This window comes from Cardiocondyla obscurior, linkage group LG02 (genome assembly GCF_019399895.1).
Source record: "Cardiocondyla obscurior isolate alpha-2009 linkage group LG02, Cobs3.1, whole genome shotgun sequence".
Classification (NCBI taxonomy): Eukaryota; Metazoa; Arthropoda; class Insecta; order Hymenoptera; family Formicidae; genus Cardiocondyla; species Cardiocondyla obscurior.
This window is the reverse complement of record NC_091865.1, coordinates 7,014,306-7,036,525: the sequence shown is the minus strand read 5'-3', so window position 1 is coordinate 7,036,525 and position 22,220 is coordinate 7,014,306. Positions and strand designations below refer to the sequence as shown.

Genomic DNA, 22,220 nt, shown 5'->3' with positions numbered 1-22,220 from the left:
AGGTGTGCCGGGTGCACGACACGTAGACGCCGGGAGTTCTCGGTGCGCTCTAAATCCATCCTTCTTTCTTGCTTTTTTTTATTCTTTTTTTTTTTTACCCCCCTTTCCTCGTCGGAAGCTTGTTTACCGGTCGACGCGGGAATTTCGGCCGACGTTCGGGCAGGCTTTGGCGTACATATTTAACGAAGCCTATTGGCCCCGTATAAATCCAGGTTAGCTTCTGCAGGAATTTACTTTGATTTCGGAAGAGCCCCGGGAATTCGGCGAGCCTTGTCAGGCGCGCACAAATGAGATCGGGTTTAATTTCGGGAATTCCCGGGCTATCCGCTTAAAGCTTGTTTCGCCGGCGCCCAGAATGCGATGTATCATTGTGATCGACGAGTTATATCGCGCTGAGAAGGATCATCCTTATTTCGCTCATAGATTTTTCGTTAATACGCTCCCTATCTGCCGCGCTTATCCGTAGGCGGGTATGACGTAGGCGAAACACGATCGACAGCGAGCTGTGTTTGAACGTTACGTTATATTATGCGGCGAGCTATCTAATGCGGATCAAATTTAGTTGATTTACACGAGACGGAAACGCATGCGTGGAAAGCGGCTCAGCTAAAGCGGGCAACATCGGATTAGTGCTGGGATTACAGCGGTACTTGAAACAGAAGTCTAAAATGCATAATCCGTGTATAAACGGTTTAATTCGCGCACGCCGGAGCGCATCCGTTATTTGCGATGCGGGAAAGGTGGGCGGAAGCAACGTGCCCGAATATCCCGCTCGACCGTCTGCGATATTTCGAATCGCGCCGGTGCGGAAGCGCGACACCCGGCGGATGTCTCTTTTGATTTTTCAAACGCGATCTTTACCGTGAGTGACGGGGTCGACGTGGACGCGCAGGAAACGCGCGCAACGATGGCGGTCGAAAAGCACGGCGGTAGGTCCAACGTACTCGTAAATCATCCGCCTCTCCTTACCGCGGTGGAGATAAGGTGAATCCTCGGGCGCGCGCGAGGCCGGGAAACCACATGGCCGGGATTCGATTATCCTTGGCACGGATATATAAGAATCTAATATTCCGCGTGCTTTAAACGCGCCAACGCTCAACGAGGCTCGCGCTATCGGCGCCGGTTTATCGCGGGAGCGTGGATGCGCCCGGCGGCTTCTGCTCCGTCATTCGAGATAAGCGCGCGGAAAAGTCTCGAGTGAGCTCGCGAGAGAGGCGCGCAAAGATGAATGTGTCGTATTTCGAATCGAAAAGAAAAAAAAAAAAAAAAATTCCGAACAGAATATAACTCTTCTCCCGTCGTCGCCATTCGTCGACGCGCACAGGGGGGGTCCTTACTGCCGCTGACGTACGGAAGCTGGATTAAATTATTTCACGTCTCGCGCGCCGCTAATACGGTCCGCTTGCATGCTAATTCCGGCAATTATCCTGGCAATTGTACTTTTCAGTCGGCGCGCTCACGACACGCGGCCCGCTCGCGTCCTACATTTCGCCCGCGTGTCCTCCCGCCGTCATTATAATGCTAAATTCCGGAGTTAATTCGTCGCTCACGAGAGCGACATTTCTAATTTTTTTTTTTTTTTACGTCGATTTTTCACGTCAACGCCAAACGTGCAAGCTGACGACGGTGAAAACGTGCGCGCCTCCGGCGAGTCTCCGCGCGTCGATTGAATTTCCAGCGAGCGCGCAAAGTTAATCGGGTGAAGGCCGGGAACAGAACGGTCGCCTGGCAGTTAGCAATAAACAATGAGATGCATCGCCTGACGTCACCGTGAAAAAAGGTGCATTCGGGAGATAAGACGAGAAAAGCCCGGCGCGCTCGCGCGGTCCCGGACTCTGTTCGAGGACGCGGGCGACCGCCGCGATTCCTCGTGATTAAAACGCTCGATCGCTCGTGCCACCTTCGCATTAGCACGTTGTGTCTTTCGTATTCGGAAACACGAGACCCCGCGATTAAAACGGGATCGCGAGTATTATCTAGGTCAGTTGTGGCGGTCCGCAGCGGCGCGGCTCCCGTCCGTTATTTGCGTTATCGGAACAATTACGTTACGCGCGCGTTGCATAAAGACGGAATACAAATACGAAGAGAGGAGCAACATTCGCCGAACCGCGGCCGGCGGATTGTTACGATAGGCGAACAATGGGAGATGGATGGAAAATAAATTGTTGGCCTGTAACACCACCTGCGCTACGTCGCTTACATTGCGCGGTTGTTGTCACGTTTCGGTATACACTCGCGGGCCGTTATGGCGTGCGAGACGTGCGAAAATTTCGCAAGTACCCATTGTCACGACCGCGAAGAAGAGCATTTCCCGGGTGAGAATGCGCTCGAGGGAACGCTCGCGGTCGCGGTGAATTTTCGCGCGAGAAAAAACGTCTTGTCTGACGACGATAGCGCACCACGCCGGTGCTCGGAGTCGTTCTCGTAAAATAATATCCTCGAAAGGATCCCGCCGCCGCGATAATCACTCCCTTGAAGTGTAAAATTAAACGGCGAGTTCTTTGGTCCCCTTAGATTTACTCCTCCAAGTGCATCTCCTTTTCGCAAATGTCGCCTCTCGGCTGTAAACTGTTATTTATAGCGCCGTCTTTTTTTCCTTCTTGAAGCACTCGTGAGTTGACATCATCCGCTCGAATCGTCGTTTGATCACTGCTACGAAATTCTTCGGGCTATTCGTAGCTCGAGGACGAAGGAAAGGTTGTTTCCTTTCTAACAGCGTCCTCTCTCCGGAGGGACTAGCGTCGGTCGAGAGGAGAGGAAGCGCGGAGAAGAAACGACTTCGGTAATCTCGCCTCGAGGGCGAGAAAGCTGAAACGACGACCTGATCCCACGAGCGCGCATTCGACGGTGCGAATACGCCAAGGACACGATTGTGTGTCGCAATCGCGCATCGTCGGTTGGACAACGCGAAATCTTTCGCAATCTCGTCTCCGTTCGAGCATCCATCACCGTATCGGCACCGTCGATTCTCATCGCATGAATCCGGGAAATCGCAAGGTAACCGTGAATCACCTGGGCAACAATTTTTTCCTTCACGCGCGAGGATGCGAATTAATTGATCTCCGCGAGCGCTCGATCGCTGCCTCATCATGTTAATTGCTTTTTTTTCTTCTTCTTCTTTTTTTCCCTCCAATTATTCGCGACGAAAAAACCTGATCTGAGCAATCGGGAGGGAATAAGTTTTACTTTCTTACGCCGACAATATGGGCGACAAAAAACAGAAGGTTCGTGCTTAAGTGGAATGGAAATTACGCGCGCGGAGGTTCGATTATTATCTGCGGTACGTATCCGCGGGCAAGGAGCTAATTATTAACTTGTCGAGCAGAAACGGAGATCCGACAGTTCCGCTGTGCCCTGCGAATGCTCTCGGTGTATTGTCAGAGATAATAATTCCGTGACGAGCATGGTGCCGAGCGGACGCTTCGGCGGCGGAGGCGCGCTGTTTACCGCTGCCATTTTTCAATTAATGTCCCGGTGTCCGTGGTACGGGCGATCGATGGTCCAGAATAGCCTCTCGAAAGGGTCTTTGGAGAAAACTCTTGGGCTTGACGAGCGCCGAGCTTGCTCATCGCCGGCCTTCATTCCGAGACCGTTTCTCGGGACATACCCCGGTCTACCTATATGCTGTTACGAGCGTTCTCTCTCGCGTCCCTCCCGGTGATGCGGGAAATTAGGTGGGATGATTCAATTAGCCGGAAGAGCCTCTCGTAGGCAAGCGATCCGCTTCACCGTCAGCGCCGTGTAATTTCGCAGGAGAGGTGGTCCCTGTTGGTGCATCGGCAACGTAACGGCGCGTAGAATGGGATGCCGCGCCGCGTCCCTTCGCCTTCATCTACTTACCTTCCAAACGATTAATCTCCCCGAGCTTCTCCTCGCATTATCGACCACGTCACCGTTCCTCCCCTCCTCCGCGGTAACGTCTCGCGGAACGTCTCGCGGAATGTCTTACGGTATGCGCCCCCGTCGGTCTCAACGTCCGCCGAAGAAATAATCCGGTTAATATCCGCCTTCTGATCGACTTTCGATGGACGCGGCCGTGCTCGCGAGCGGAGAGTAATCAGCGCGAAGATCGATCGCGAAGACGCGTGACGCTAGAAGCCGGGGAAAGCAGGGGTGCGCAACTGAAGCACGTTGACGTCGCGATGTAACGCGATACGTTGCAACGATGATGAAAGATCGGAGCTAGGAGGAAACGCGATGAAAAGAGAGCGCGAGTCGCCGCGCGAGCTCTCACTCGCGTCGGACCGAGGATATAAACCAGAATTAACAAGCGCGGCGTGGAAAAGCGACGGGCGTCATGCACCCCTGGACTGGAGCAAAGGAAATCCGTGCGCGATTCGCGAACGATAAGACAGGACACCCGCGGGCGTTCTCCTTACGTGCCGCGGACACGAGAGTGAAGCGCAGAAGGAGGTGCCCGACCTCCAACCTCCGTCCCGATAGCATCGCCCACCACCCGGTCCACGCTAATAAATCAACCTGTCGCCGGACCTCGAGTCCGCGCCCTCGACCCGCGACACGCTTCTCTATCACCCCCGTGCATCACCCGCCGCCTCTGCCGCATTAGCCTGTTCTCGTATAAGCCTTCGGCTTCGTCGAAGCGCCGACTAGTCCTAGACATTAGCCAGCTAGCTCGCACGAAAATTGAATAATCTTACGCGATGGCGGAGATGATAAAATCGCCTATCTAAATGCGCTCGCACCAAGAAGAGACAGCTATAGCTCTGCAAATACAACCGGAATTAATATCGCATCTGAACTCGGCTCGCGCGATTTGACGATTATGTCGCCACCGCGAGGTAGAATTTATTACGCGCCAATTCGGAGATCGTGAGAAAACGCAATCGGCCGTTCTTCTTTCGGAGATGAAGATTAGTCGGCGGGAGGAGATTACCGCAACCAGCGCGAGACGCTTTTTTTCTCACGGTGGGTAACCGCGTTGACGTATAATTTGCAATGGGTTAATCTCCCGGTGGATTTTGCGGTCACGACGCAATTTGAAATTGGCGAGAGGGAGACGACGTCTATCACCGAAGGAAGTCACCGCCTCGACTTACGGTCTGTGTGTCTAGGAGTGCGCAACGAATTATCTATGCATGCTCAAACTAATTGAGAATACTCATGAAATTCTAATTCAACACCGCAGCCGCGCAGCGATCCGCGATGTTGACCCGCCGAGTCAGTTTAATCTGTTTGCGTCTTCGCATCTGTGTCGTTTCATTATTATTATTCCTTTTTTTTTTTTTCTTCTTTTTTTGATGGCTCGCCAGAAACACTTTTCGTTTGACAATGCCGAATTTCCGGAGGATATCGATTTGTCGAAAATTTGTGCATAACGCGTGGAAATAAATATTCTTTCACTAAATCCTACGTCGTTGCAAACTAATTCCCGCTCTAGTCAGTCTTGTTAGTGTACACGAGGCGAAGCCAGGTATATTCAGTCACGTACACGACTAATGGAGAAACGATTGAAGGAGACAACATTAACTGTTACACGGTCAGGTTGCTCAAAGTTTATACGGTGCGACATTCTCGCAGTTATGCGCGCGGCATTATAGTGGTTTTTCGTCGGTGGGCCTGGGCCAACGTGTCTCGGAAACTTGACAGTTCCTAACTGCAATTAACTGGGCCGCGTTTCCCTGCGGTCCTTTATGTCAATCGGGTCTTGCTCCTTTCGCGGCGGGGCCACCGTGTGTCGGGCGGCAAGGCTTTCCCGTCTAAATTCCAAGTGTTCCCGGGGTGTGTCTCGAGAGCGCATTCCGCCGTGACAAGATCTCGGGATTCGCCTGCAATCCGGCGAAATTAACGACCTACTTGGCCACCATTGAACTTCGCCGGGCGAAATCTATCCCGCGGTTTAGATCGTTCGATAATCGTTTTACGTCCGCGCGGTCCTTTGTGCCTTTGGGAAATTTCACCGCGGAATCGACCCGCCTGTGTTTGGGCCTAACGAAGCGAGATCGCGCGGCGCTACTACTTCAGAAAGTAGCTAATGAGTCCTGGGAAAAATCCTTTCTCGAGAGTTAACCCGAACGATCCCGCGGACAATCGGGAATTGCGAACAAAGAACTCCGGATCGTACGATAAAATGAAATTTTATTGGCGCACATACAACCTATACATGTGTGTTAAAAAAAAAAAAAAATATATATATGTATTTATGTATCTCATTGCATATACGCGCGCGCGATCTATTATTATAAAATTATAAATTAAAACGTTATTATACATTACACATTCATACATATATAGCTCTCATTAGAATAACGAGAGCCGGATGAATATTCTGAACCGGTGATTATAGATAACGATTATTGTTGCGAATGATTATCGTTAATATTAATCGTAAACGAGTTGAATAGCTAGATGTAACATCTTGCACCGTGGAAAATTAATCCGCGATACAAGGCCTTCTAGTTAACCGATCTGTTTCTTGATAATCAAATCACGTTATTCATCGCGCGAGCATTCATCCCGACGTGACTTGATAGTGCGGGCGTATTCGAATAGCCGCTAACCGCGGCTTCTACGATAAGCAGAGATCGCTTTGACATATTAAAGCGTATTGGATCGAATCGATTTCATGCACGAGGCTGCTCGACGGCGGAAGGCAGCAGTACCAGTTACATCGGTTCCCGATGAACGTCCACGATTTTATTGAATACATCGTTAATTCGAGCGACAGCTCGTAACAATTTTGCGATAGAAACGTTAGAATTATAATAAAAGCGCGGCAATTAATACGCGGCTGTTTGTAAGTGACGTTAGAGTCAAATAAACATATATCTCTTGTAATTTCTTTCTCTTTAAATTCTTTTTTCAATCTCCTCGCGCCGGATATATGTACGATGTGCAGCTGAATAGCAGATCCATCCGAATCTCCAATCTCGAATGCACTGACGGCCCAATGATGGCTCGTTACGTAAAAGTTGATCGTTGAATTCCCACGAGGCGAGTCGCGCTGATTTCGTTAGAATATCGTTACCATAAATTCAGCCGAGTCGGCGAAATCTCCTCGGAAGCGGTTCTGCTCCGAAACACGGGGTGATACAATTACAAGCGGAGCCAGATGTTGCTCTCTCTCTCTCTCTCTCTTTCTCTCGCAGTTTGCCGTCACGATCGGTCGCGACGGGGCCGACGGCGGGACCCAGTGCGCGATTACGTTCATATATTAATTGCGTGAATTATTTATTAATTAGACTGCGCGGGCTCGAAACGGCAAACTGCGTAACGCAACGCGGGCGGCATTTCTCTCGCACACGTTGCGTACCATTGATGCTGTCACGCCGAAATTATGCTCCTTGAAATTTTGATGCCGCCAAGCTTTCCACGTACAGTTTGCGCTGCGCTTCTGTGCAGATTACATGCACGAGTTCTGTTACGCTTCGGATTTTTTATTTATTTATTTATTACATATATATTTTTTTTTTTCCGAGTAGAACGCAGACGCACAGATAATTTTAAAGAGTCAATAAAAATTTGTTATATTATAAAATAGAGCAATAAACGTTGGATTACACATGCAGATGCGAAATCGCCTAGCGAAATGACAACGCGTGATTCCAAGAGCAGAGTAAATATTATTTCATTTCGACACATGACTATAAATATTGGAATACATGTAAATGTGCACCCGCATACGCGTGCATATAATTCTGTAAATATTTCTGTTCACAATAACCCAAATTTCCGTACGTGAAACCATTAAATAACGCGGGGTAAAAAATAAAGCGCGGCGTAATGGAGCTCTGATTGCATTTCGAATGCATATTTATATAAATAGATGTCGCATATGATTCGCAAAGAATTTAAAGTCGGCAAAATAAACACTTGCGTTAAACGGAAAATATCGGACGGCCGTGCATCAACGTCGACCGTGCGCCGGCAGAGTCAATATTATTCGATTCATATATAGAACTACTTACACAACCGCGGGGGCCGCCGAAATTTCGCAAAATTCATTCATTATAAAATCATTTTCCGCACGCTTCCTCGATCCCGCCGGGTTTATTCGTAGCCGTGTCGCGTCGCGAGGAGAGAAAATACCCGGCAAAAATACGCGCGAGAGCGTACGCGCGCTGTAATAATCATTCGTCAAGCTTTCCCGTGCGACCCGACGGCACAATTAACGCATCTATATCTCTCGGCCGCAACGTCGGGACGGAAGAGGCGACGCGCCCGCGATAACGCGCGTCGCATACATTTCGAGGTGATTGTTTGAAACTCTTATTCGTCGACTCTACGGGCGTATAATGAGAATGCTCATCCGGCGACTTTTCCCTCCCCCGACTTTTCGAACCACGGCTCGTACGTAATTCAACGCCGAAAATCCGTCAGGGTGACGGCAACGTGACGCGCCGCCGCCAGCCGTCGTTGATCACTCGCAGATTCGCGTTCTCGCGAATTTCCATTTGTCGAGCACGCGCTGAAAATAAATTTCGGTAGGCTTTGCCGAAGTAACGAACAATAAATCCCCCGTGCTTCTCGGCCCCGCAATAATATCGCCGCCGCTTTTGCATCGCCGTTCGTCGCGATCTGTACCAGGCCCGCGCGTATATCTCGGAGACGCGCACGTGTCGTTGCGGCATGTGACCCGCGTTAAATTTGGAAGGCGCACTTAGGACGCCGTCGTCCAACGAGCGTCACGCAAACCGATTGTTACGTCGTCGCACCTTTCGAATGTCACGCGAGGAACGCCGGCCGGGACGGCCGAAGAGCCGCGGCACGCGACGTTTTAACGGGAGTCGTTTAACTCGAGAACGGTTTTATATTAAAATGACAGGATTTCGGATAAAGAAAGTGCCGCTCGAAGCGGACTAATTTTGTCAATTGGATACGGAAAAGACGGAGCTGACGCTTCGTTGCCTCGTTCGCAATATCTATAAATTACGGCGGTGGTTTTATATTTAGTATAATTCTAGACCGGTTGGGGAACGGAGAGACAACTCGAGCTTCCATTCGCTCGAATTAATGGTGAAAGTTCGAAGGCGACAATGCAAGCCGAAATAGTTACCGACGCTAAAGATAGGATAAGAGAATCGTTACATGTCACGAGCGCGTCGTGTTATCTGACGCCATCTCAACGGGATAGGAATATATATATGATTTAATGTTTCCCTCCGTGTGACACGCTTTGGAATTTCATCGCGAACTTTAAGGTACGACACGCGGGTGCATGTTTGCGTATGCACTGAACGAAGATACTCGGAGAGAGAAAGAGAGTGGCGGACCCGAAATGTTGGAGCGGAAATGTGATTTACGAGACGGAAGCGATTTATTGCTTTTCGTTTTGACGTTGCATAATACCGTGCCGGCCAATTGGAAGATAGAAGTTGCTTATTTTCGGTTTCGCGTACGTAGTACACGGCGTATTTCGGCGCTCCTGTGAAACGTGAATTATTTTCCCGAGAGCAAAGCCCGGGGACATGGAAGCGCAAAAATAAGTCGCACGAAACTGTAAGAGGTACTCGATTACGTGCTTCAGGATAAGTATACATGTATCTGTTAATGACGATGGTTTTTAATAATCCACCTTCCGCTTGAGAGGGAGATGAAATAGTACACATTTGTGCGTAACCGATAGAGCTAAAGGATTAGAATAGTGCGTGACTAACACCGTGGGTTTTTTTTTTTGTCAATGTATAATGCACGTAATAATGACGAGTCCACTGCGGAGATATGACGACGAATCGAGTGATCGCGTTCCGTTATTTAAATAATTAAATCGGACTGGCAATATCCGTCATTCCGGTAGAGTGCGATCTTACGTTTTCGAAGGGCGAGATTTCTCAGCTATGAAATGCCATTATATCAATTTGCCCCCGATCCACTTCTGTAATTTAATAATACCCCTCGCGATCCCGGCGGGGCATAGCCACGTTTACGCTAACTCGCCGGATCTATTTCGGCCCGATAGAATGGAGCTAACGATGCATCGATTAGTTTAATTTTTTTTTTTTTTTTCGAGAATTCCTCGCGGAATCTTCACTCGCGATGCCGCAATTTGTAAAGTTTACGAAACGTCCCGCTGGCCAAATTGAATTCTGTTTGTCACGTGTTTTATCCGATATGCGCAGCCATCCGGCCTCCGTTCGCAAACGCCATTTATCGTGAATGAGGTACTTTGCAAAGTGACGGGAAAAGATTTTGCAAATTCAATCCCGATGCGCCAAAGGGGCTCCCTTTTTCTTTCCTCTTCTGTCGCACTTGGGGAGGCTTTTTTTTCTCCCTGAAGATATCTTCTTATTGTTTGCGCGGAGAGAATGCACGTGCATGGGACACGTAGTGGGCGCGACCGCAGTTCTACAGAGTGGAAATGCATTAGGTAGATGGAACTCATAATTGGTGCCGCCGCATGCACGTGCATCCACCGCTGTATTTATTTCTTCTTTCTTTTTTTTTTTTTTTCTCCCTCGGTTTTACTCGTCCCTCTTTCCTCGCCCCTCGTCTCTTCCTGGTCCCCGGGCCTCGTTCCGCTTCTTCGTCGCGAAACAACCCTTCGCCCGTTTATCTTAACGTTAGATAAATGCGCAGTTCCATTTCCACGCGCGCCGTTTTTCCACGGTATGTGCAATTGGCACGGAATTTTTTTTTTTTTGCCTTCCACCGTGCGATCGGTCTGTGAATGAAATTGCGAAAAGACGCGTTGGGTGCTTCCCCGCAATCGAGTCGCGAATGTGCCCGCGACTATCAATCGGCGATCGACCGGCGCTTCTTCTCGGTATCACCGGTAATTACCGTGCCTGGCGGACTTGATTACCCGATTAGCCTCGATCCTAGTCGGCCGACAGGTACTTCCCGCGAATGTACCAAGCAGTTGGACGCGTCTGTCACGCGTATGTATGAATATGTGTGCGTGGGTTACATGTGTACGTTTAAGTCCGCGCGCGCGCGTGTGTGTATGCGAGATGTGTAAGCGCAAACGGAACAAAGCCACGTTAAGCTGGTTGCGATTGGTGTGTTGCAGACACGAGGTGCCTGTCACCTCGGAGCCGATCACGGTGATACACATGGACGAGGACGTCGTCGTGGTCAACAAGCCCGCCTCCATCCCTGTAAGTGGTGTACTGCCAGAACTGTACTGCCAAAAAAAAAAAAACAAGTATTTGTCGTATTGTCCAACGAGCACGAAGACACTGGACCATCACGCGCACACACGTACATACACGCGTACTCTTTTGCATGCTCCCCGATAGTTTTCCACGCCACCCAAATCGCTTGACACTCGAAACCCGCTCTCGTTTCGGCGCCACCTGAAAAATTCCATAAGCCGCCTTTTACGAGTACATGTAGCCGCCCTTAGTGAAAATTATTCCTGGAGCACGCTTTCGCGCGCTCAAGTCCCGTCGCCGGTAAACTTAGAATTTCCGGAGTCTATTCCTCTGCACTCTCGCCGATGAAATTTTCCGTCGCTTTGTATAAATACGCGTATTTGAAGCGCGACCCCGTACCGTATTCCGCCGCGCGGCCTCCTTCACCGACCTTCTGATTTCGTTAGCGTTCCCCGTTATTTTTCTCCCTTTTTCCTTTCCCGGCGCGGAAGGCGACTAAATCGCCGCTAACGAGTCGTTTTTCAGACGTCGGCTAGCAAAACAACGCCGGGTTAACAGACGCACTCGTCAAACGCCAAGGGCCTCTGACGAGCTGCGCCTTTTTAAAATGCAACGTGCCGGCGTCAGCCCTTGGTCTCTCTTGGTACCGCGGGATATGAAACAATCATGACCAAAAAGAGAACCGCGCAGGGAGAAAAAAAAAAAAAAAAGAGAGAGTGAGAGGGAAAAACGAATTTACGTTCGCACACACGAGGGTGGCTCGCGTAAATGTCCCGCGGTCGCGAAGCACTGCGGCCGCGCGAATAAAACTCACTATTAAAATGTTAATCGCGCGCATTACGGCGCTCGCAAATCACGGATAATTTACTCTGCGCTATTATTGCCGCTGCGCGATAATGTCCGACTATGCCGGGTCGGACCGCTGTAAAAACACGTGGGATAAAGGACGGGCAACCCCTCGTCGTTTCGCGATGGCAAAGTGCATAGCGAGGAGCCCGACGCGTTTAAAACCGACGCGACGATATCGGTGATTCATTGGCGCGAATTAACGGCGACGATGACCTCCTCGAAACGAGTTTAATGGCCCCTTCGGTTCGCCACTTCGCGGCAATTTTCGTCACGGTTATTTCAATTCGCGGTGATAATAACGCGCGTCGTCGTATACACTCGACGACGATAAAACGGTTCGGAAGCGCCGAGAAGGAAGACGGCTCGCGAGACCCGACTTACGAGACTTTAATGCACTATTTTTCTTTCTCCTCGCTCTCTTTCTTTTTTTTTTCCCTCCTCTCGGTTTTCTTTTCTCGTTTTCGCTCTCGGGACCGTTGGTTGTGCGCCACCGCGGGGTGGCTGCAAGTTTTATTCTTTTACTATGAGGCGCGGGACTCTGCGACAAATGCGCCGGGCGAGCTCCGGCCACTTTTCCTCTCAAATGTCACCGAATGCTCCGGCGGTCCTAGCCGGGAAATCGTTAACAAGAGCTTACGCAACAAAACAGTCGGACATTAATGCAAAAATAATCTCGCGGTGGATGCGGGGCTGATTTAATGGTCGCTTTCGCGTCCTCCGTTTTCTCGAGCACCTTTTCCCGGTCCCCGCACCATCGCGAAGAGAGACAATCGACCAAATTAATTCTCCGGACGTCGTTAAAATCGTTACGTAATAGCAAAAAATTACGAAAGCACTCAGCCGCAGAGATTTGTCTCGAACGACGTGTCACCTTGTATTATTTTGCAATCGTTGATTTATTAAAGAAACATGGATGGGAAAAGGAATTCGGTTACGCGTATGGATTCTCGACCGAAAAATCACGTATCGGCGTTGAGAAGCTGATAATTTCGCTCGCCCGCGTGCTTAAAATTCTATAGTTCCGTTTCGCGACAGGAGGAGGAATACGCGAAGGGCGAGAAATTCCTCGCGGCGGCAAGCAAAGTGCCCTCGATCGCCGGATTATTTGTAGCGGTTGACCGGACCGCCGGGCGCCGTTCGATAGCCGTGGCATTATTGTGCATACGCGGGTCGTAACACTGATAGACCTGTCGAGCCGGGAAGAGTCCGATACGATTCGCCAGCCGGTCGTTGTGCCCGCAATACAAATCCGCATTGTCGGCCGGGATGCATAAAGCGCGCACCGCTCGTGTGCCGTGCCGATTCGAAACGATGAATCGATCTTTCTTTGTAGGCGTGACTGCTTTTTGTCCTGAATTCGCTAGAAGAAATGGGTCAATCGCTCTCGTGTGGACGAATACACGTGTACGATCGCGCGTTTGTGCCCGTGGTTTGCCCGCCCGCATCGAATTTACATTGGCCACATGCCGATAGGCACGCGAGTGCATTAAAGAAGTGTAAGCTCAATAAATTCACCGTCCAAGTTTCATTTTCTACCGATATTCCGGCTACTCGACGAGTCTGTCGCGTGAGATGCGAAAGACCGCAATTCTAGATACCTCGGGACAGGAGCTACGTGAAAGTCGTGAGTTTTCCCTTTTCGACATATTCGGATTTCGTTCCCGTTCGGTCGGTGTATTCTCGTGACGATCAGATCGCTTTGTCTTAGCGCTTGAAACCTCTACCTCGAGCGAAGTCCGACGACGCGAGAATAAGACGGTCGATTTTATTCCTGATTGCGTTTGCAGGTGCACCCGTGTGGCCGTTATCGCCACAACACCGTGGTTTTCATCCTGGCGAAAGAGTACAACCTGAAGAACCTGAGGACCATTCATAGGCTGGACCGGTTGACCAGCGGCATTCTTCTTTTCGGTAGAACGCCGAAGAAAGCGCGGCAGATGGAGCACCAAATAAGAAATCGACAGGTTGGTTGCGTAAACGCACATCTCGGGTATGTGACAAAAAAAAAAAAAAAAAAGTATAGAGAAACGCAGCTGGCGTCGCTCGTCCATCGTCGAATATTAACGCGAGAGATACTTGGCGACCGCGACGTCGACCATAATTCCTCCACGTGTTATTATATGTCGCACGTGTACGTTTCAGGTTCACAAGCAGTACGTTTGCCGGGTGGAAGGCGAATTTCCCGAGGAAGAGGTGATATGCTCGGAGCCGATCGAGGTCGTCTCCTACAAGATCGGCGTCTGCAAGGTCTCCGAGAAGGGCAAGGATTGCGTTACCCGCTTCAAGCGTCTCAGTTACAACGGCAAATCGTCGGTGGTGCTGTGCAAGCCTCAAACTGGACGCATGCACCAGATACGCGTTCATCTGCAGTACCTCGGTTATCCCGTGGTAAACGATCCCCTTTACAATCACGTAGTCTTCGGCCCGCATAAGGGTAAGGGTGGTAATATCGGCAAGACCGACGAGGAGCTCGTTCGGGATCTCATTAGTATTCATAATGCCGAGAACTGGCTCGGCATGGATGGCGATTCCGACATGAGCCTGTTCAAGCCGAAACTAGAATTAGAAGAGCGCATGCTAGGCTCCGGCAGCGATAAGGATAACGGCTCCTCGCCGTCGTCCACCCCGGGACTGGTCGAGGACGAGCAGCAACAGCCGCAGTCGCAGCAACAGCAGCAACAGTCGCAGCCGCAACAGGAATCCCTTAAAGTCACCGTGGGAACGCAGACGGGCTCGGAACCGCCGGATTCCACTTTCGCCAACGACAAGGTCACCGTCGATCCGCACTGCTACGAGTGCAAAGTCAAGTATAGGGACCCGAAGCCGTCGGATCTCGTGATGTATCTGCACGCGTGGCGTTACTGCGGCCCGGGATGGGAGTACGAAACGCCACTGCCCGCGTGGGCGGCGAGCGACTGGACCGGCGACGATCGATAGTTCGGGCGACGCGATCGAGGACGATCCACGCGGATTCCTCGGCGAGCAGTCGTCGTCATCGTCGATGTCGTCGTCGAGTCTCGACCCCTCTTTTGATATCCTTACCCCGTGCCTTCCATCCGCCATTGAGCGATCTTGACCATCGTACGCGAGCAAGTACATGTAGACAAATACGCATACGCAAAGTAGACAAACAGACGTGCATCCCCATTCCCCGCAACGTGGCTATCGGACTTTCCGGGGTGCTGCGGCCCGAGAGAAATAAGATTGCTGGAACAGTCTCACGTCGCTCGACGCTCACATTTCTGCTTAAATCATCATCGATACGTATGCGACAACTTGGCATTATCGCGAACCAATTCCAACGGGCCGTTTGCGCGCAGAAATGTACGCTCGTCCTCTCGCGGCGAGCACGTCCGTCGCACGCGTTCCCGTTTCGTTATGTATTTCTGGCAGAGTCGCGCAAATTTCTCATGTGGACGATCTTGCGCGAGAAACTATCCGAAACGCGATGTTATTACACGAATTAATCGCAGCGACAAAAGACAACCGTTGTTGCCGATCCTATTACCATAAGCATGCCCCGATTTCGGGAGTCAAATAAATCATCTCATTATTGTTATTTTTGTCTTGCCGCAGCACGCTTCGGATTTCCCAGCCACGTTTCCTTCGAGCAAGACCTGAGCGCCTTGTACAGTTACGCAGTAAAGTTAACCGAGATGTCGTAATGAGGCGCAATAATTATTGTTCCTACGATCGTTTCTCTCCGCGTAACAGTTATGAGAATGTTGTGCGGTCGATGTGGATCTTGTAAGTCGCAGAGCTTCGTTGTTATTTCCGAAATTAACGACGAGTAATTAACTTTCTTTTTTTCTCATTTAAATAATATTGTAAGAAATACGGACGATCTGTGATTATGTACTGGAATGTTAATCAATTGAAAATGTTTCAACGATAAAATTACTTGCGCGAACGCTTTTAGGGGCCGGGACGAATGTACGTTCTGAAAAACGCGATAGTCTTGGCCGCTTTTATGAACAGCGGCGGTCAAAAAGTCACTGCCACGGGAGCGAGATGCCCCTAACATGTAAGAGAAGATTGATGCATCTGTCGGTGGTGGCGTGGTATTCCGATGGATCGTATCATTCATCTTGATTTATGACGTACGTAGAAACGTGGAAAGCCGCGCATTTCTCGTCTATTTTCTATAGTCGCGAGAAGTCGTCCCGGGCCCGCGCGACTGTTACTCTCCAATCTCACGGAACATTTTGATTCACGGGAGATACCCCTCGGTCCATTTCTCAAAACCTCTTCCAGCGCTTTGCGAAAGCAATGTCTTATCATCTAAGAATAAACGACGGCGCGAGGCAACGGTAACGCGTGACGTTTCGCGCTGACGCCCGATCGGCGTTCCCGAGAGATGTTCCCCTCTGTAAATCGCCGCCGTGACTTCAAATTTGACTCGAAATTGACTTCGGACGGGCGGTAGTGAACAGGCGATATCGATTATATTCGTCGGCGGTGTTGCTTTTGGCATCAAACCCACCTCAGTACTTTGGCTTGACAGAAGTCAGCTATAACTGGCCGGTAAATTTATCCTCGGCGGGATCGGCTTTGGAACAATTTCAACGAAGCCCTGCGATTTCTGTATTATCGTATAGTGGTTGTGTATCGCTAATATACTCGTTGTGAAAGATTACCTTGTACGTCGCGAGCCGAACGAGAGAAAAACAGAGAAAAATGTGCTTGTTAATGCCATTAAAGGAAATCTTTCCAACATGGTATCTCTGTTACTCGCGATAGTCAGTCTCCTACCGCGCGCAAGTTTTTTTTGTTCGTGGCTCTTCGAAGGATATCGTTAACCGCGATCGCTTCTCGGGACCGCGCGTATCACGCGAGCACCCGGCATTATTTCTTACGTTCACCGACGATGAGATCGCGTTCCTCATTGAGGACAGCGGTCCGGTTCCCATTCACACGTGCGCGAAACGGCTTTCGCACGGTTTCGAGAATAGACTCCTAGGAATCGAAACGATGGCAGGGGAAAGAGAGGTGGAGTAAGAAAATGGAACCGTATCCTCCGAAGTGACATAGGTAGGGGACTGACGTGCGGAAACTGCGATAGAAGCGCATCTATTTTTATGGCAGATATTTAAGTGGGGAACCGATGCACGGTGGCGCGGGTCCAGCGGCAGGGTTCTCCCAACAATAAAATAAAGCGTGATCTTGCCGGGAGACAGCCAATGATCATGCCAAAGAGCGTGCGACCAGCGAGCTTTCAATCATATCGTGCATAATGTACCTTTTCTCGTTATCGACGGGATAACTCGAGAAAAGCGCGGCCTCTCCGAGCCGGAGGGACGAAACGAGCGTTTCGCAACAAGTACAATCCGAGAGCGAGTGGGAAAAAAAAAACGCTACAATTTTATTTTATTACAAGTATCGTCGCGTTCTCTCGTCTCTGTGTCTTCGAGCGACCGCGAGGACTACGCGGAGCGTGTTCATCTTCATCTCCGCCAGCTTCCAAGCTGTAGATTCTCTCCGGTTCATCGTCGCCCTGATTTTTGCGCCGCACCGCCGGATTAATTGCGAAAGTTACGATCCCGTTTTTTTTATTTTTTTTTATTTCTGGACGATCGCGCTTGTTCCGCGTGATATCGAAGAAACTCTCGGGTACGCATATGGAGCCTGTTTTGCGTCACGCGGCGCGATAACACGCGGTGCAATGTGTGTACAAGAGCGGCGGACAGGGACCATCGTCCTAGCAAAACACGCTCCGCGTGTGACGCGGACCTCTGAGCCTGTATTTTAGCGCCGAGAGACCGGTTAAGTCGTCGTGAGCAGTGATGGGAAGTGATTCAGAAATGATTGGACGCGGCCACGGACGCGGCCAATGCATCAGATTACTATGCCTTCCGATGAGATTAGCGACTTTTTGACTCTTGACGTCATAATTTGACAATTTTCTCTTCTAACGGGGCCAATTCACGTGCGGCCGCGTCTGGATGTTTGCCGAGGGATGATCTCCGACGACAAGTGCTACGATCTACGATTATTACGCTACGGTCTGCCGTATCAACGGGATCTAAATTGAATTAAGTTCGTACTGCCGCGTGACGTATATGCTGCTAATTTACGTTCAGTAAACGATCGAGAAAATTGCATGTTTGCTAACTGTACCTTTAGAATATCTTCCCGTTTTAGTTTAAGAACGAGAGCCTTAAGGCAGCTTTGCTTTTAGGACTGACGTTAGCTATTAACTCGATAGATCCTTTTTGAAATCGGATACTCAATGGGATCAAGACACGACTGTTGAAAGAAGCAATTATCCCTTTTTTTTTTTTTTTTTTTTATTTAAATACTTAAGGTTCAACGTCAACGATTATGATTGTACACGATGAGTTAGTGCCTAAAGATTGTCAAGAAAAATATGTATTGTGCCTAGATAATTTTTTTGGAGCGAGCACTTGAGGTAAACCAATCTTACCATCACTGCCCGCGAATCATGAATAAAAAGGCGAAAATAAAGAGGAACGTAATATCGAATACGCGACGAAACAAATTGGATTTGGTATAGATAAAGAAATATATATATATATATATATACATATGTATACATAGAAAGAAAATAAGAGAGACGGAAATAATGTAACATAACGGACCTATCATAAAAGACAGTGTGTGCGCTTACTAACACAAACGGGATGGCTTGCCGGAGGAGGCGAGCTGCCCCGAGAATGTAACGGCTAGCTTAAATTTATTATTTAAGTAACTAACGATAATTCGAGAGATCGCGAAAAAGACAGTTCCGACGTTAGTTGCGCTAAGAGAGAAAAGGGAGCGAGAGAGCGGGAGAGAACGAGAGAGAGAGAAAGTGCGAGAGAACGAGAGACAGGCCGAGCAGATGCAACGAGTCTGCGGAACGAGCGAACGTGCTTTTGTATATATGTATTGTATACGCACATTGTACCGTATCTAAAGTCACATTATTATCCGTACTGTAGCCGGCGGAACGTTTAGCGCTAGTGAATTCTCTTGTATGATGAACGAATAAATGCAAAGTATCGTTCGATAAAACGCGGTGAATATCCTCGTATCCCACGTGTGGCCAGTTTTAACGCTTCCGCTCCAACCTCGTAAGTATTGTGGATCGTATGCATGATTCATGGGGGAAAAGCGGCCGGCTTTCGCTTTATTCCGAGCGCCCTGGTGTTCAACAAAAATATTTTCCATTCACCAGCCGTATCATTTATTTCGCGTAATACATCGTCGATGCCGGTACCGTTACCACAACTCACGCCGAGTATCCTGAGAAAGAGAGAGGAGGCAACCAAGACAGAGTGTAACATAATGCCTTCGAAAACCGCGTACCGGAGAGCATGATGTTTGCATAAGAAAACGCAGGAGGTAAATGTTAGTCTTATACAGTTCTGAGTAAACTCGGCGAATATTTGTGAATAAATCGAATCCTTTTGCATTTTTACGCACACGATCTTCTCTCTCTTTCTGTTTTTTTTTTCTCTCTCTCTCTCTCTCTCTTTGACGTCGTCTAGTTCGCTCGAAATTTCACATCAACTTGTTATATATGCTTATGTCACCGTTTCCAGTTGCAGTGCCACCTTAAAAGATAAGATGGATCGTGTATGATACATTAGAACTTACAAATTTCTTGATACAATATATAATAGCAAAGTGCTATTGAATCCATCTTAAAACGTGGTGTTTTTCTCTCGTACTACAGCGCTCGAAGTGCGATTATTTTCTCGGTTTCCACCGGTGAATGGGTACTATTAGGCGAAAACTTTTACTCCGTAGCACTTTGCTTCGCCAGTTTTATTTTCCATCGTAAACATAAACGTAAAACGTTACGAGATTTTCAACTTAGTCTCGTCCGACATGCGATCTTACTAAATAGCATCTATTTTCATTACATTACATGTATATAAACGTAACCAAGTTTTTCCCTTATATATTTTTTATTAGTCGAACCTCCAGGATGGACGTCAACCCGGAATTCGAAGAATATCGTTACAGAGATATCGTGACTATTGCATTTAGATTCATTTATATACACTGAGAATAAATATCAAATTTTACAGGAGTTGCTTTAAATACCTGTTCTCATTGTATTCTATTTTTTACGGTATCTTGCTCAATTTCTTAACTTCTTGACTCCGCTCGTTTTTGCTCTTTCATGCGTGCCTCAATTTCTGGCCTAAAATGCCTGATTAAACCTTGCACGGGCCACGCGGCACCGTCCGCCAAAGCGCATATCGTGTGCAATTCTATTTGTTTCGTAAGCTCCCACAGCATGTCTATCTCGTGTACCTCGGCGTTACCTTCCACAAACCTATACAAAGAAAATTGTTGTAAGAACAGGTAATTATTTTTTTTTTCTTTTTTTTTTTGTACACGAGATAAATTATCACAAGCAAAAATACTCACCTCCCCAATATTTTGTACATCCAGCTGATTCCTTCGCGGCAAGGCGTACACTGGCCACAAGATTCGTGCTTGTAAAAGCTTATTAAACGAGTGATCGCTTTAATTATATCTGTCTGTTTGTTCATCACGATTACCGCAGCCGTGCCAAACGAGCTTTGTACCCTGATGAGATCGTCAAAGTCCAGTAGAACGGAGTCGCATACACTGCAATTTTCGACCGTAATTAATATTCAGAACGTAATCATTGGATAAAAATATTTTCTACTTACCTTTTCGGAATGACGGGAGTCGAAGAACCACCCGGAATGACGCCTAACAAATTATCCCATCCACCGATTACACCTCCCGCATGCCTCTCGATCAGTTCCTTCAAAGGGATAGACATCTCCTCCTCGACGGTGCACGGGTTATTTACGTGGCCAGAAATGTTGAAAAGTTTTGTTCCGTGATTACGTTGACGTCCAAACGAAGCGAACCATGCTCCACCTCGGCGACAGATCGTCTGTAGATAGATAATATTATCATTAAAATAAATAATAAAAAATAATTTTTCTAATAAAAAAAATTGTTTTTAATAAATAAAAAAAAGAAAAAAATATATCGATAATGCATACAGGCGCCACTGCTACAGTCTCGACGTTGGTGACGGTTGTGGGACATCCAAAAAGACCGACGTCAGCCGGGAACGGTGGCTTCAGCCTCGGCTTTCCCTGTTTTCCCTCAAGGGATTCAATAAGCGCGGTTTCTTCACCACATATGTATGCGCCTGCTCCTCGTTGCACGAAGATATCAAAATCGTAGCCAGAGTTACAAGCGTTCTTTCCAATCAGGCCAGCTTGATAAGCTTCGGCTATAGCAACTTGCATATTAGATGCCTCGTTGTAGAATTCGCCGCGTATATAGATGTAAGCAGCGCAGGCGCCCATAGCTCGGCCAGCGATTAAGCAGCCCTCAACAAGCTTATGTGGATCATGACGCAGAATTTCACGGTCCTTGCAAGTCCCTGGCTCTCCTTCATCTCCATTGATCACCAAATATTTGGGTCGGCCATCAGATGGTTTGTTCATAAAGGACCACTTCATTCCAGAAGGAAAGCCGGCGCCTCCGCGACCTCTCAGACCAGAAACCTTGATTTCATTGATAATCCAATCCGCACCTTTATCTATTATTTCCTTAGTCTTGTACCAATCGCCGCGGCTCATAGCACCCTTCAGCCGCCAGTCGTGTCTGCCATATAAATTTGTGAAAATTCGATCTTGATCGGCCAGAGGCCCTCCCCTTTTCTACAAAAGAAGGAAAGATAATAATAACGTAATAATAATAACGTAATAATAATAACGATAATAATAACGTAAAATCTGGCATTAATCTCGTTAATTTTATATTTAAAACTAAATAAAGATATATCAAGATTTTTAAGACACAGGACAAAAAGTAATCTCACCTTTCCTTCTGGGGCGGCATCGGCAAGCGTTCTCTGCTGCTGGCCAGTCAAGCTCGATCCGAGGAGACCTTTAAATATATCGTAAAATTAATTAATTACATAACCTCGTAGGTTTGTCGCGGGCAAAGCAGATAATCTAAGGCACGCGAAACAACGCTCGTTTGTCGTTTTGTTGCAGTCGATCTTCCAATAACGCCTAACAATTCGTAAGATCACGATAACAATTGAATACTCAATACTCACCCAACTGTCTCCTCGGAACTTGCAAACAACGCACTAAGGCACCCGCCATTTTGCAAGACTCGCGCGGAACAGCTGAGCAAAAAATATCTCAGATTCCTCAACTGGTACGGTAACCAGTATCGACCATCGATTTTCCTGAAATCATATATCAGTTCAATGTATCAAAATTAATTAATAATTACAATAAATTAGTTATAAATTTAACAATTTTTTAAATCTACTTAATAATCATTCAATCCTATTACTGAAAA

The 22,220-nt window shown here is 48.3% G+C and overlaps 2 protein-coding genes across 4 annotated transcripts in view; one reads left to right on the top strand and one right to left on the bottom strand.

Moving 5' to 3' along the window:
• The window catches only part of LOC139113325 (pseudouridylate synthase RPUSD2), a 105,215-nt gene extending 86,301 nt beyond the window's left edge, over window positions 1-18,914 (top strand). For all 3 annotated transcript variants that reach the window (XM_070674405.1, XM_070674404.1, XM_070674408.1), the window contains 3 exons: window positions 10,967-11,054; window positions 13,688-13,864; window positions 14,043-18,914. In XM_070674405.1, coding sequence (XP_070530506.1) covers window positions 10,967-11,054; window positions 13,688-13,864; window positions 14,043-14,837 — 1,060 coding nt within the window. In that variant the 3' untranslated portion in view covers window positions 14,838-18,914. The remainder of the gene's footprint in view (window positions 1-10,966; window positions 11,055-13,687; window positions 13,865-14,042) is intronic.
• An 880-nt stretch (window positions 18,915-19,794) lies between these two features.
• On the bottom strand, window positions 19,795-22,100 carry Nd-51 (NADH dehydrogenase (ubiquinone) 51 kDa subunit). The gene is made up of 6 exons (XM_070674421.1): window positions 21,970-22,100; window positions 21,727-21,794; window positions 20,897-21,565; window positions 20,552-20,784; window positions 20,283-20,486; window positions 19,795-20,187 (listed from the first exon to the last, which is right to left on the bottom strand). Exons 1-6 carry the CDS (start codon window positions 22,016-22,018, stop codon window positions 19,998-20,000), a joined length of 1,413 nt encoding a protein of 470 aa, XP_070530522.1. The 5' UTR covers window positions 22,019-22,100; the 3' UTR covers window positions 19,795-19,997.
• Between the last annotated feature and the right edge of the window lie 120 nt (window positions 22,101-22,220).

Bases quoted from the DNA above. Each gene is read 5' to 3' on its own strand.
- Nd-51 (XM_070674421.1), bottom strand. From the start codon at position 22,018: ATGGCGGGTGCCTTAGTGCGTTGTTTGCAAGTTCCGAGGAGACAGTTG. The intron at 20,487-20,551 runs GTAAGTAGAAAA...CGAAAATTGCAG, and splicing joins ACTCCCGTCATTCCGAAAAG to TGTATGCGACTCCGTTCTAC. The intron at 20,188-20,282 runs GTGAGTATTTTT...TTCTTTGTATAG, and splicing joins ATGTACAAAATATTGGGGAG to GTTTGTGGAAGGTAACGCCG.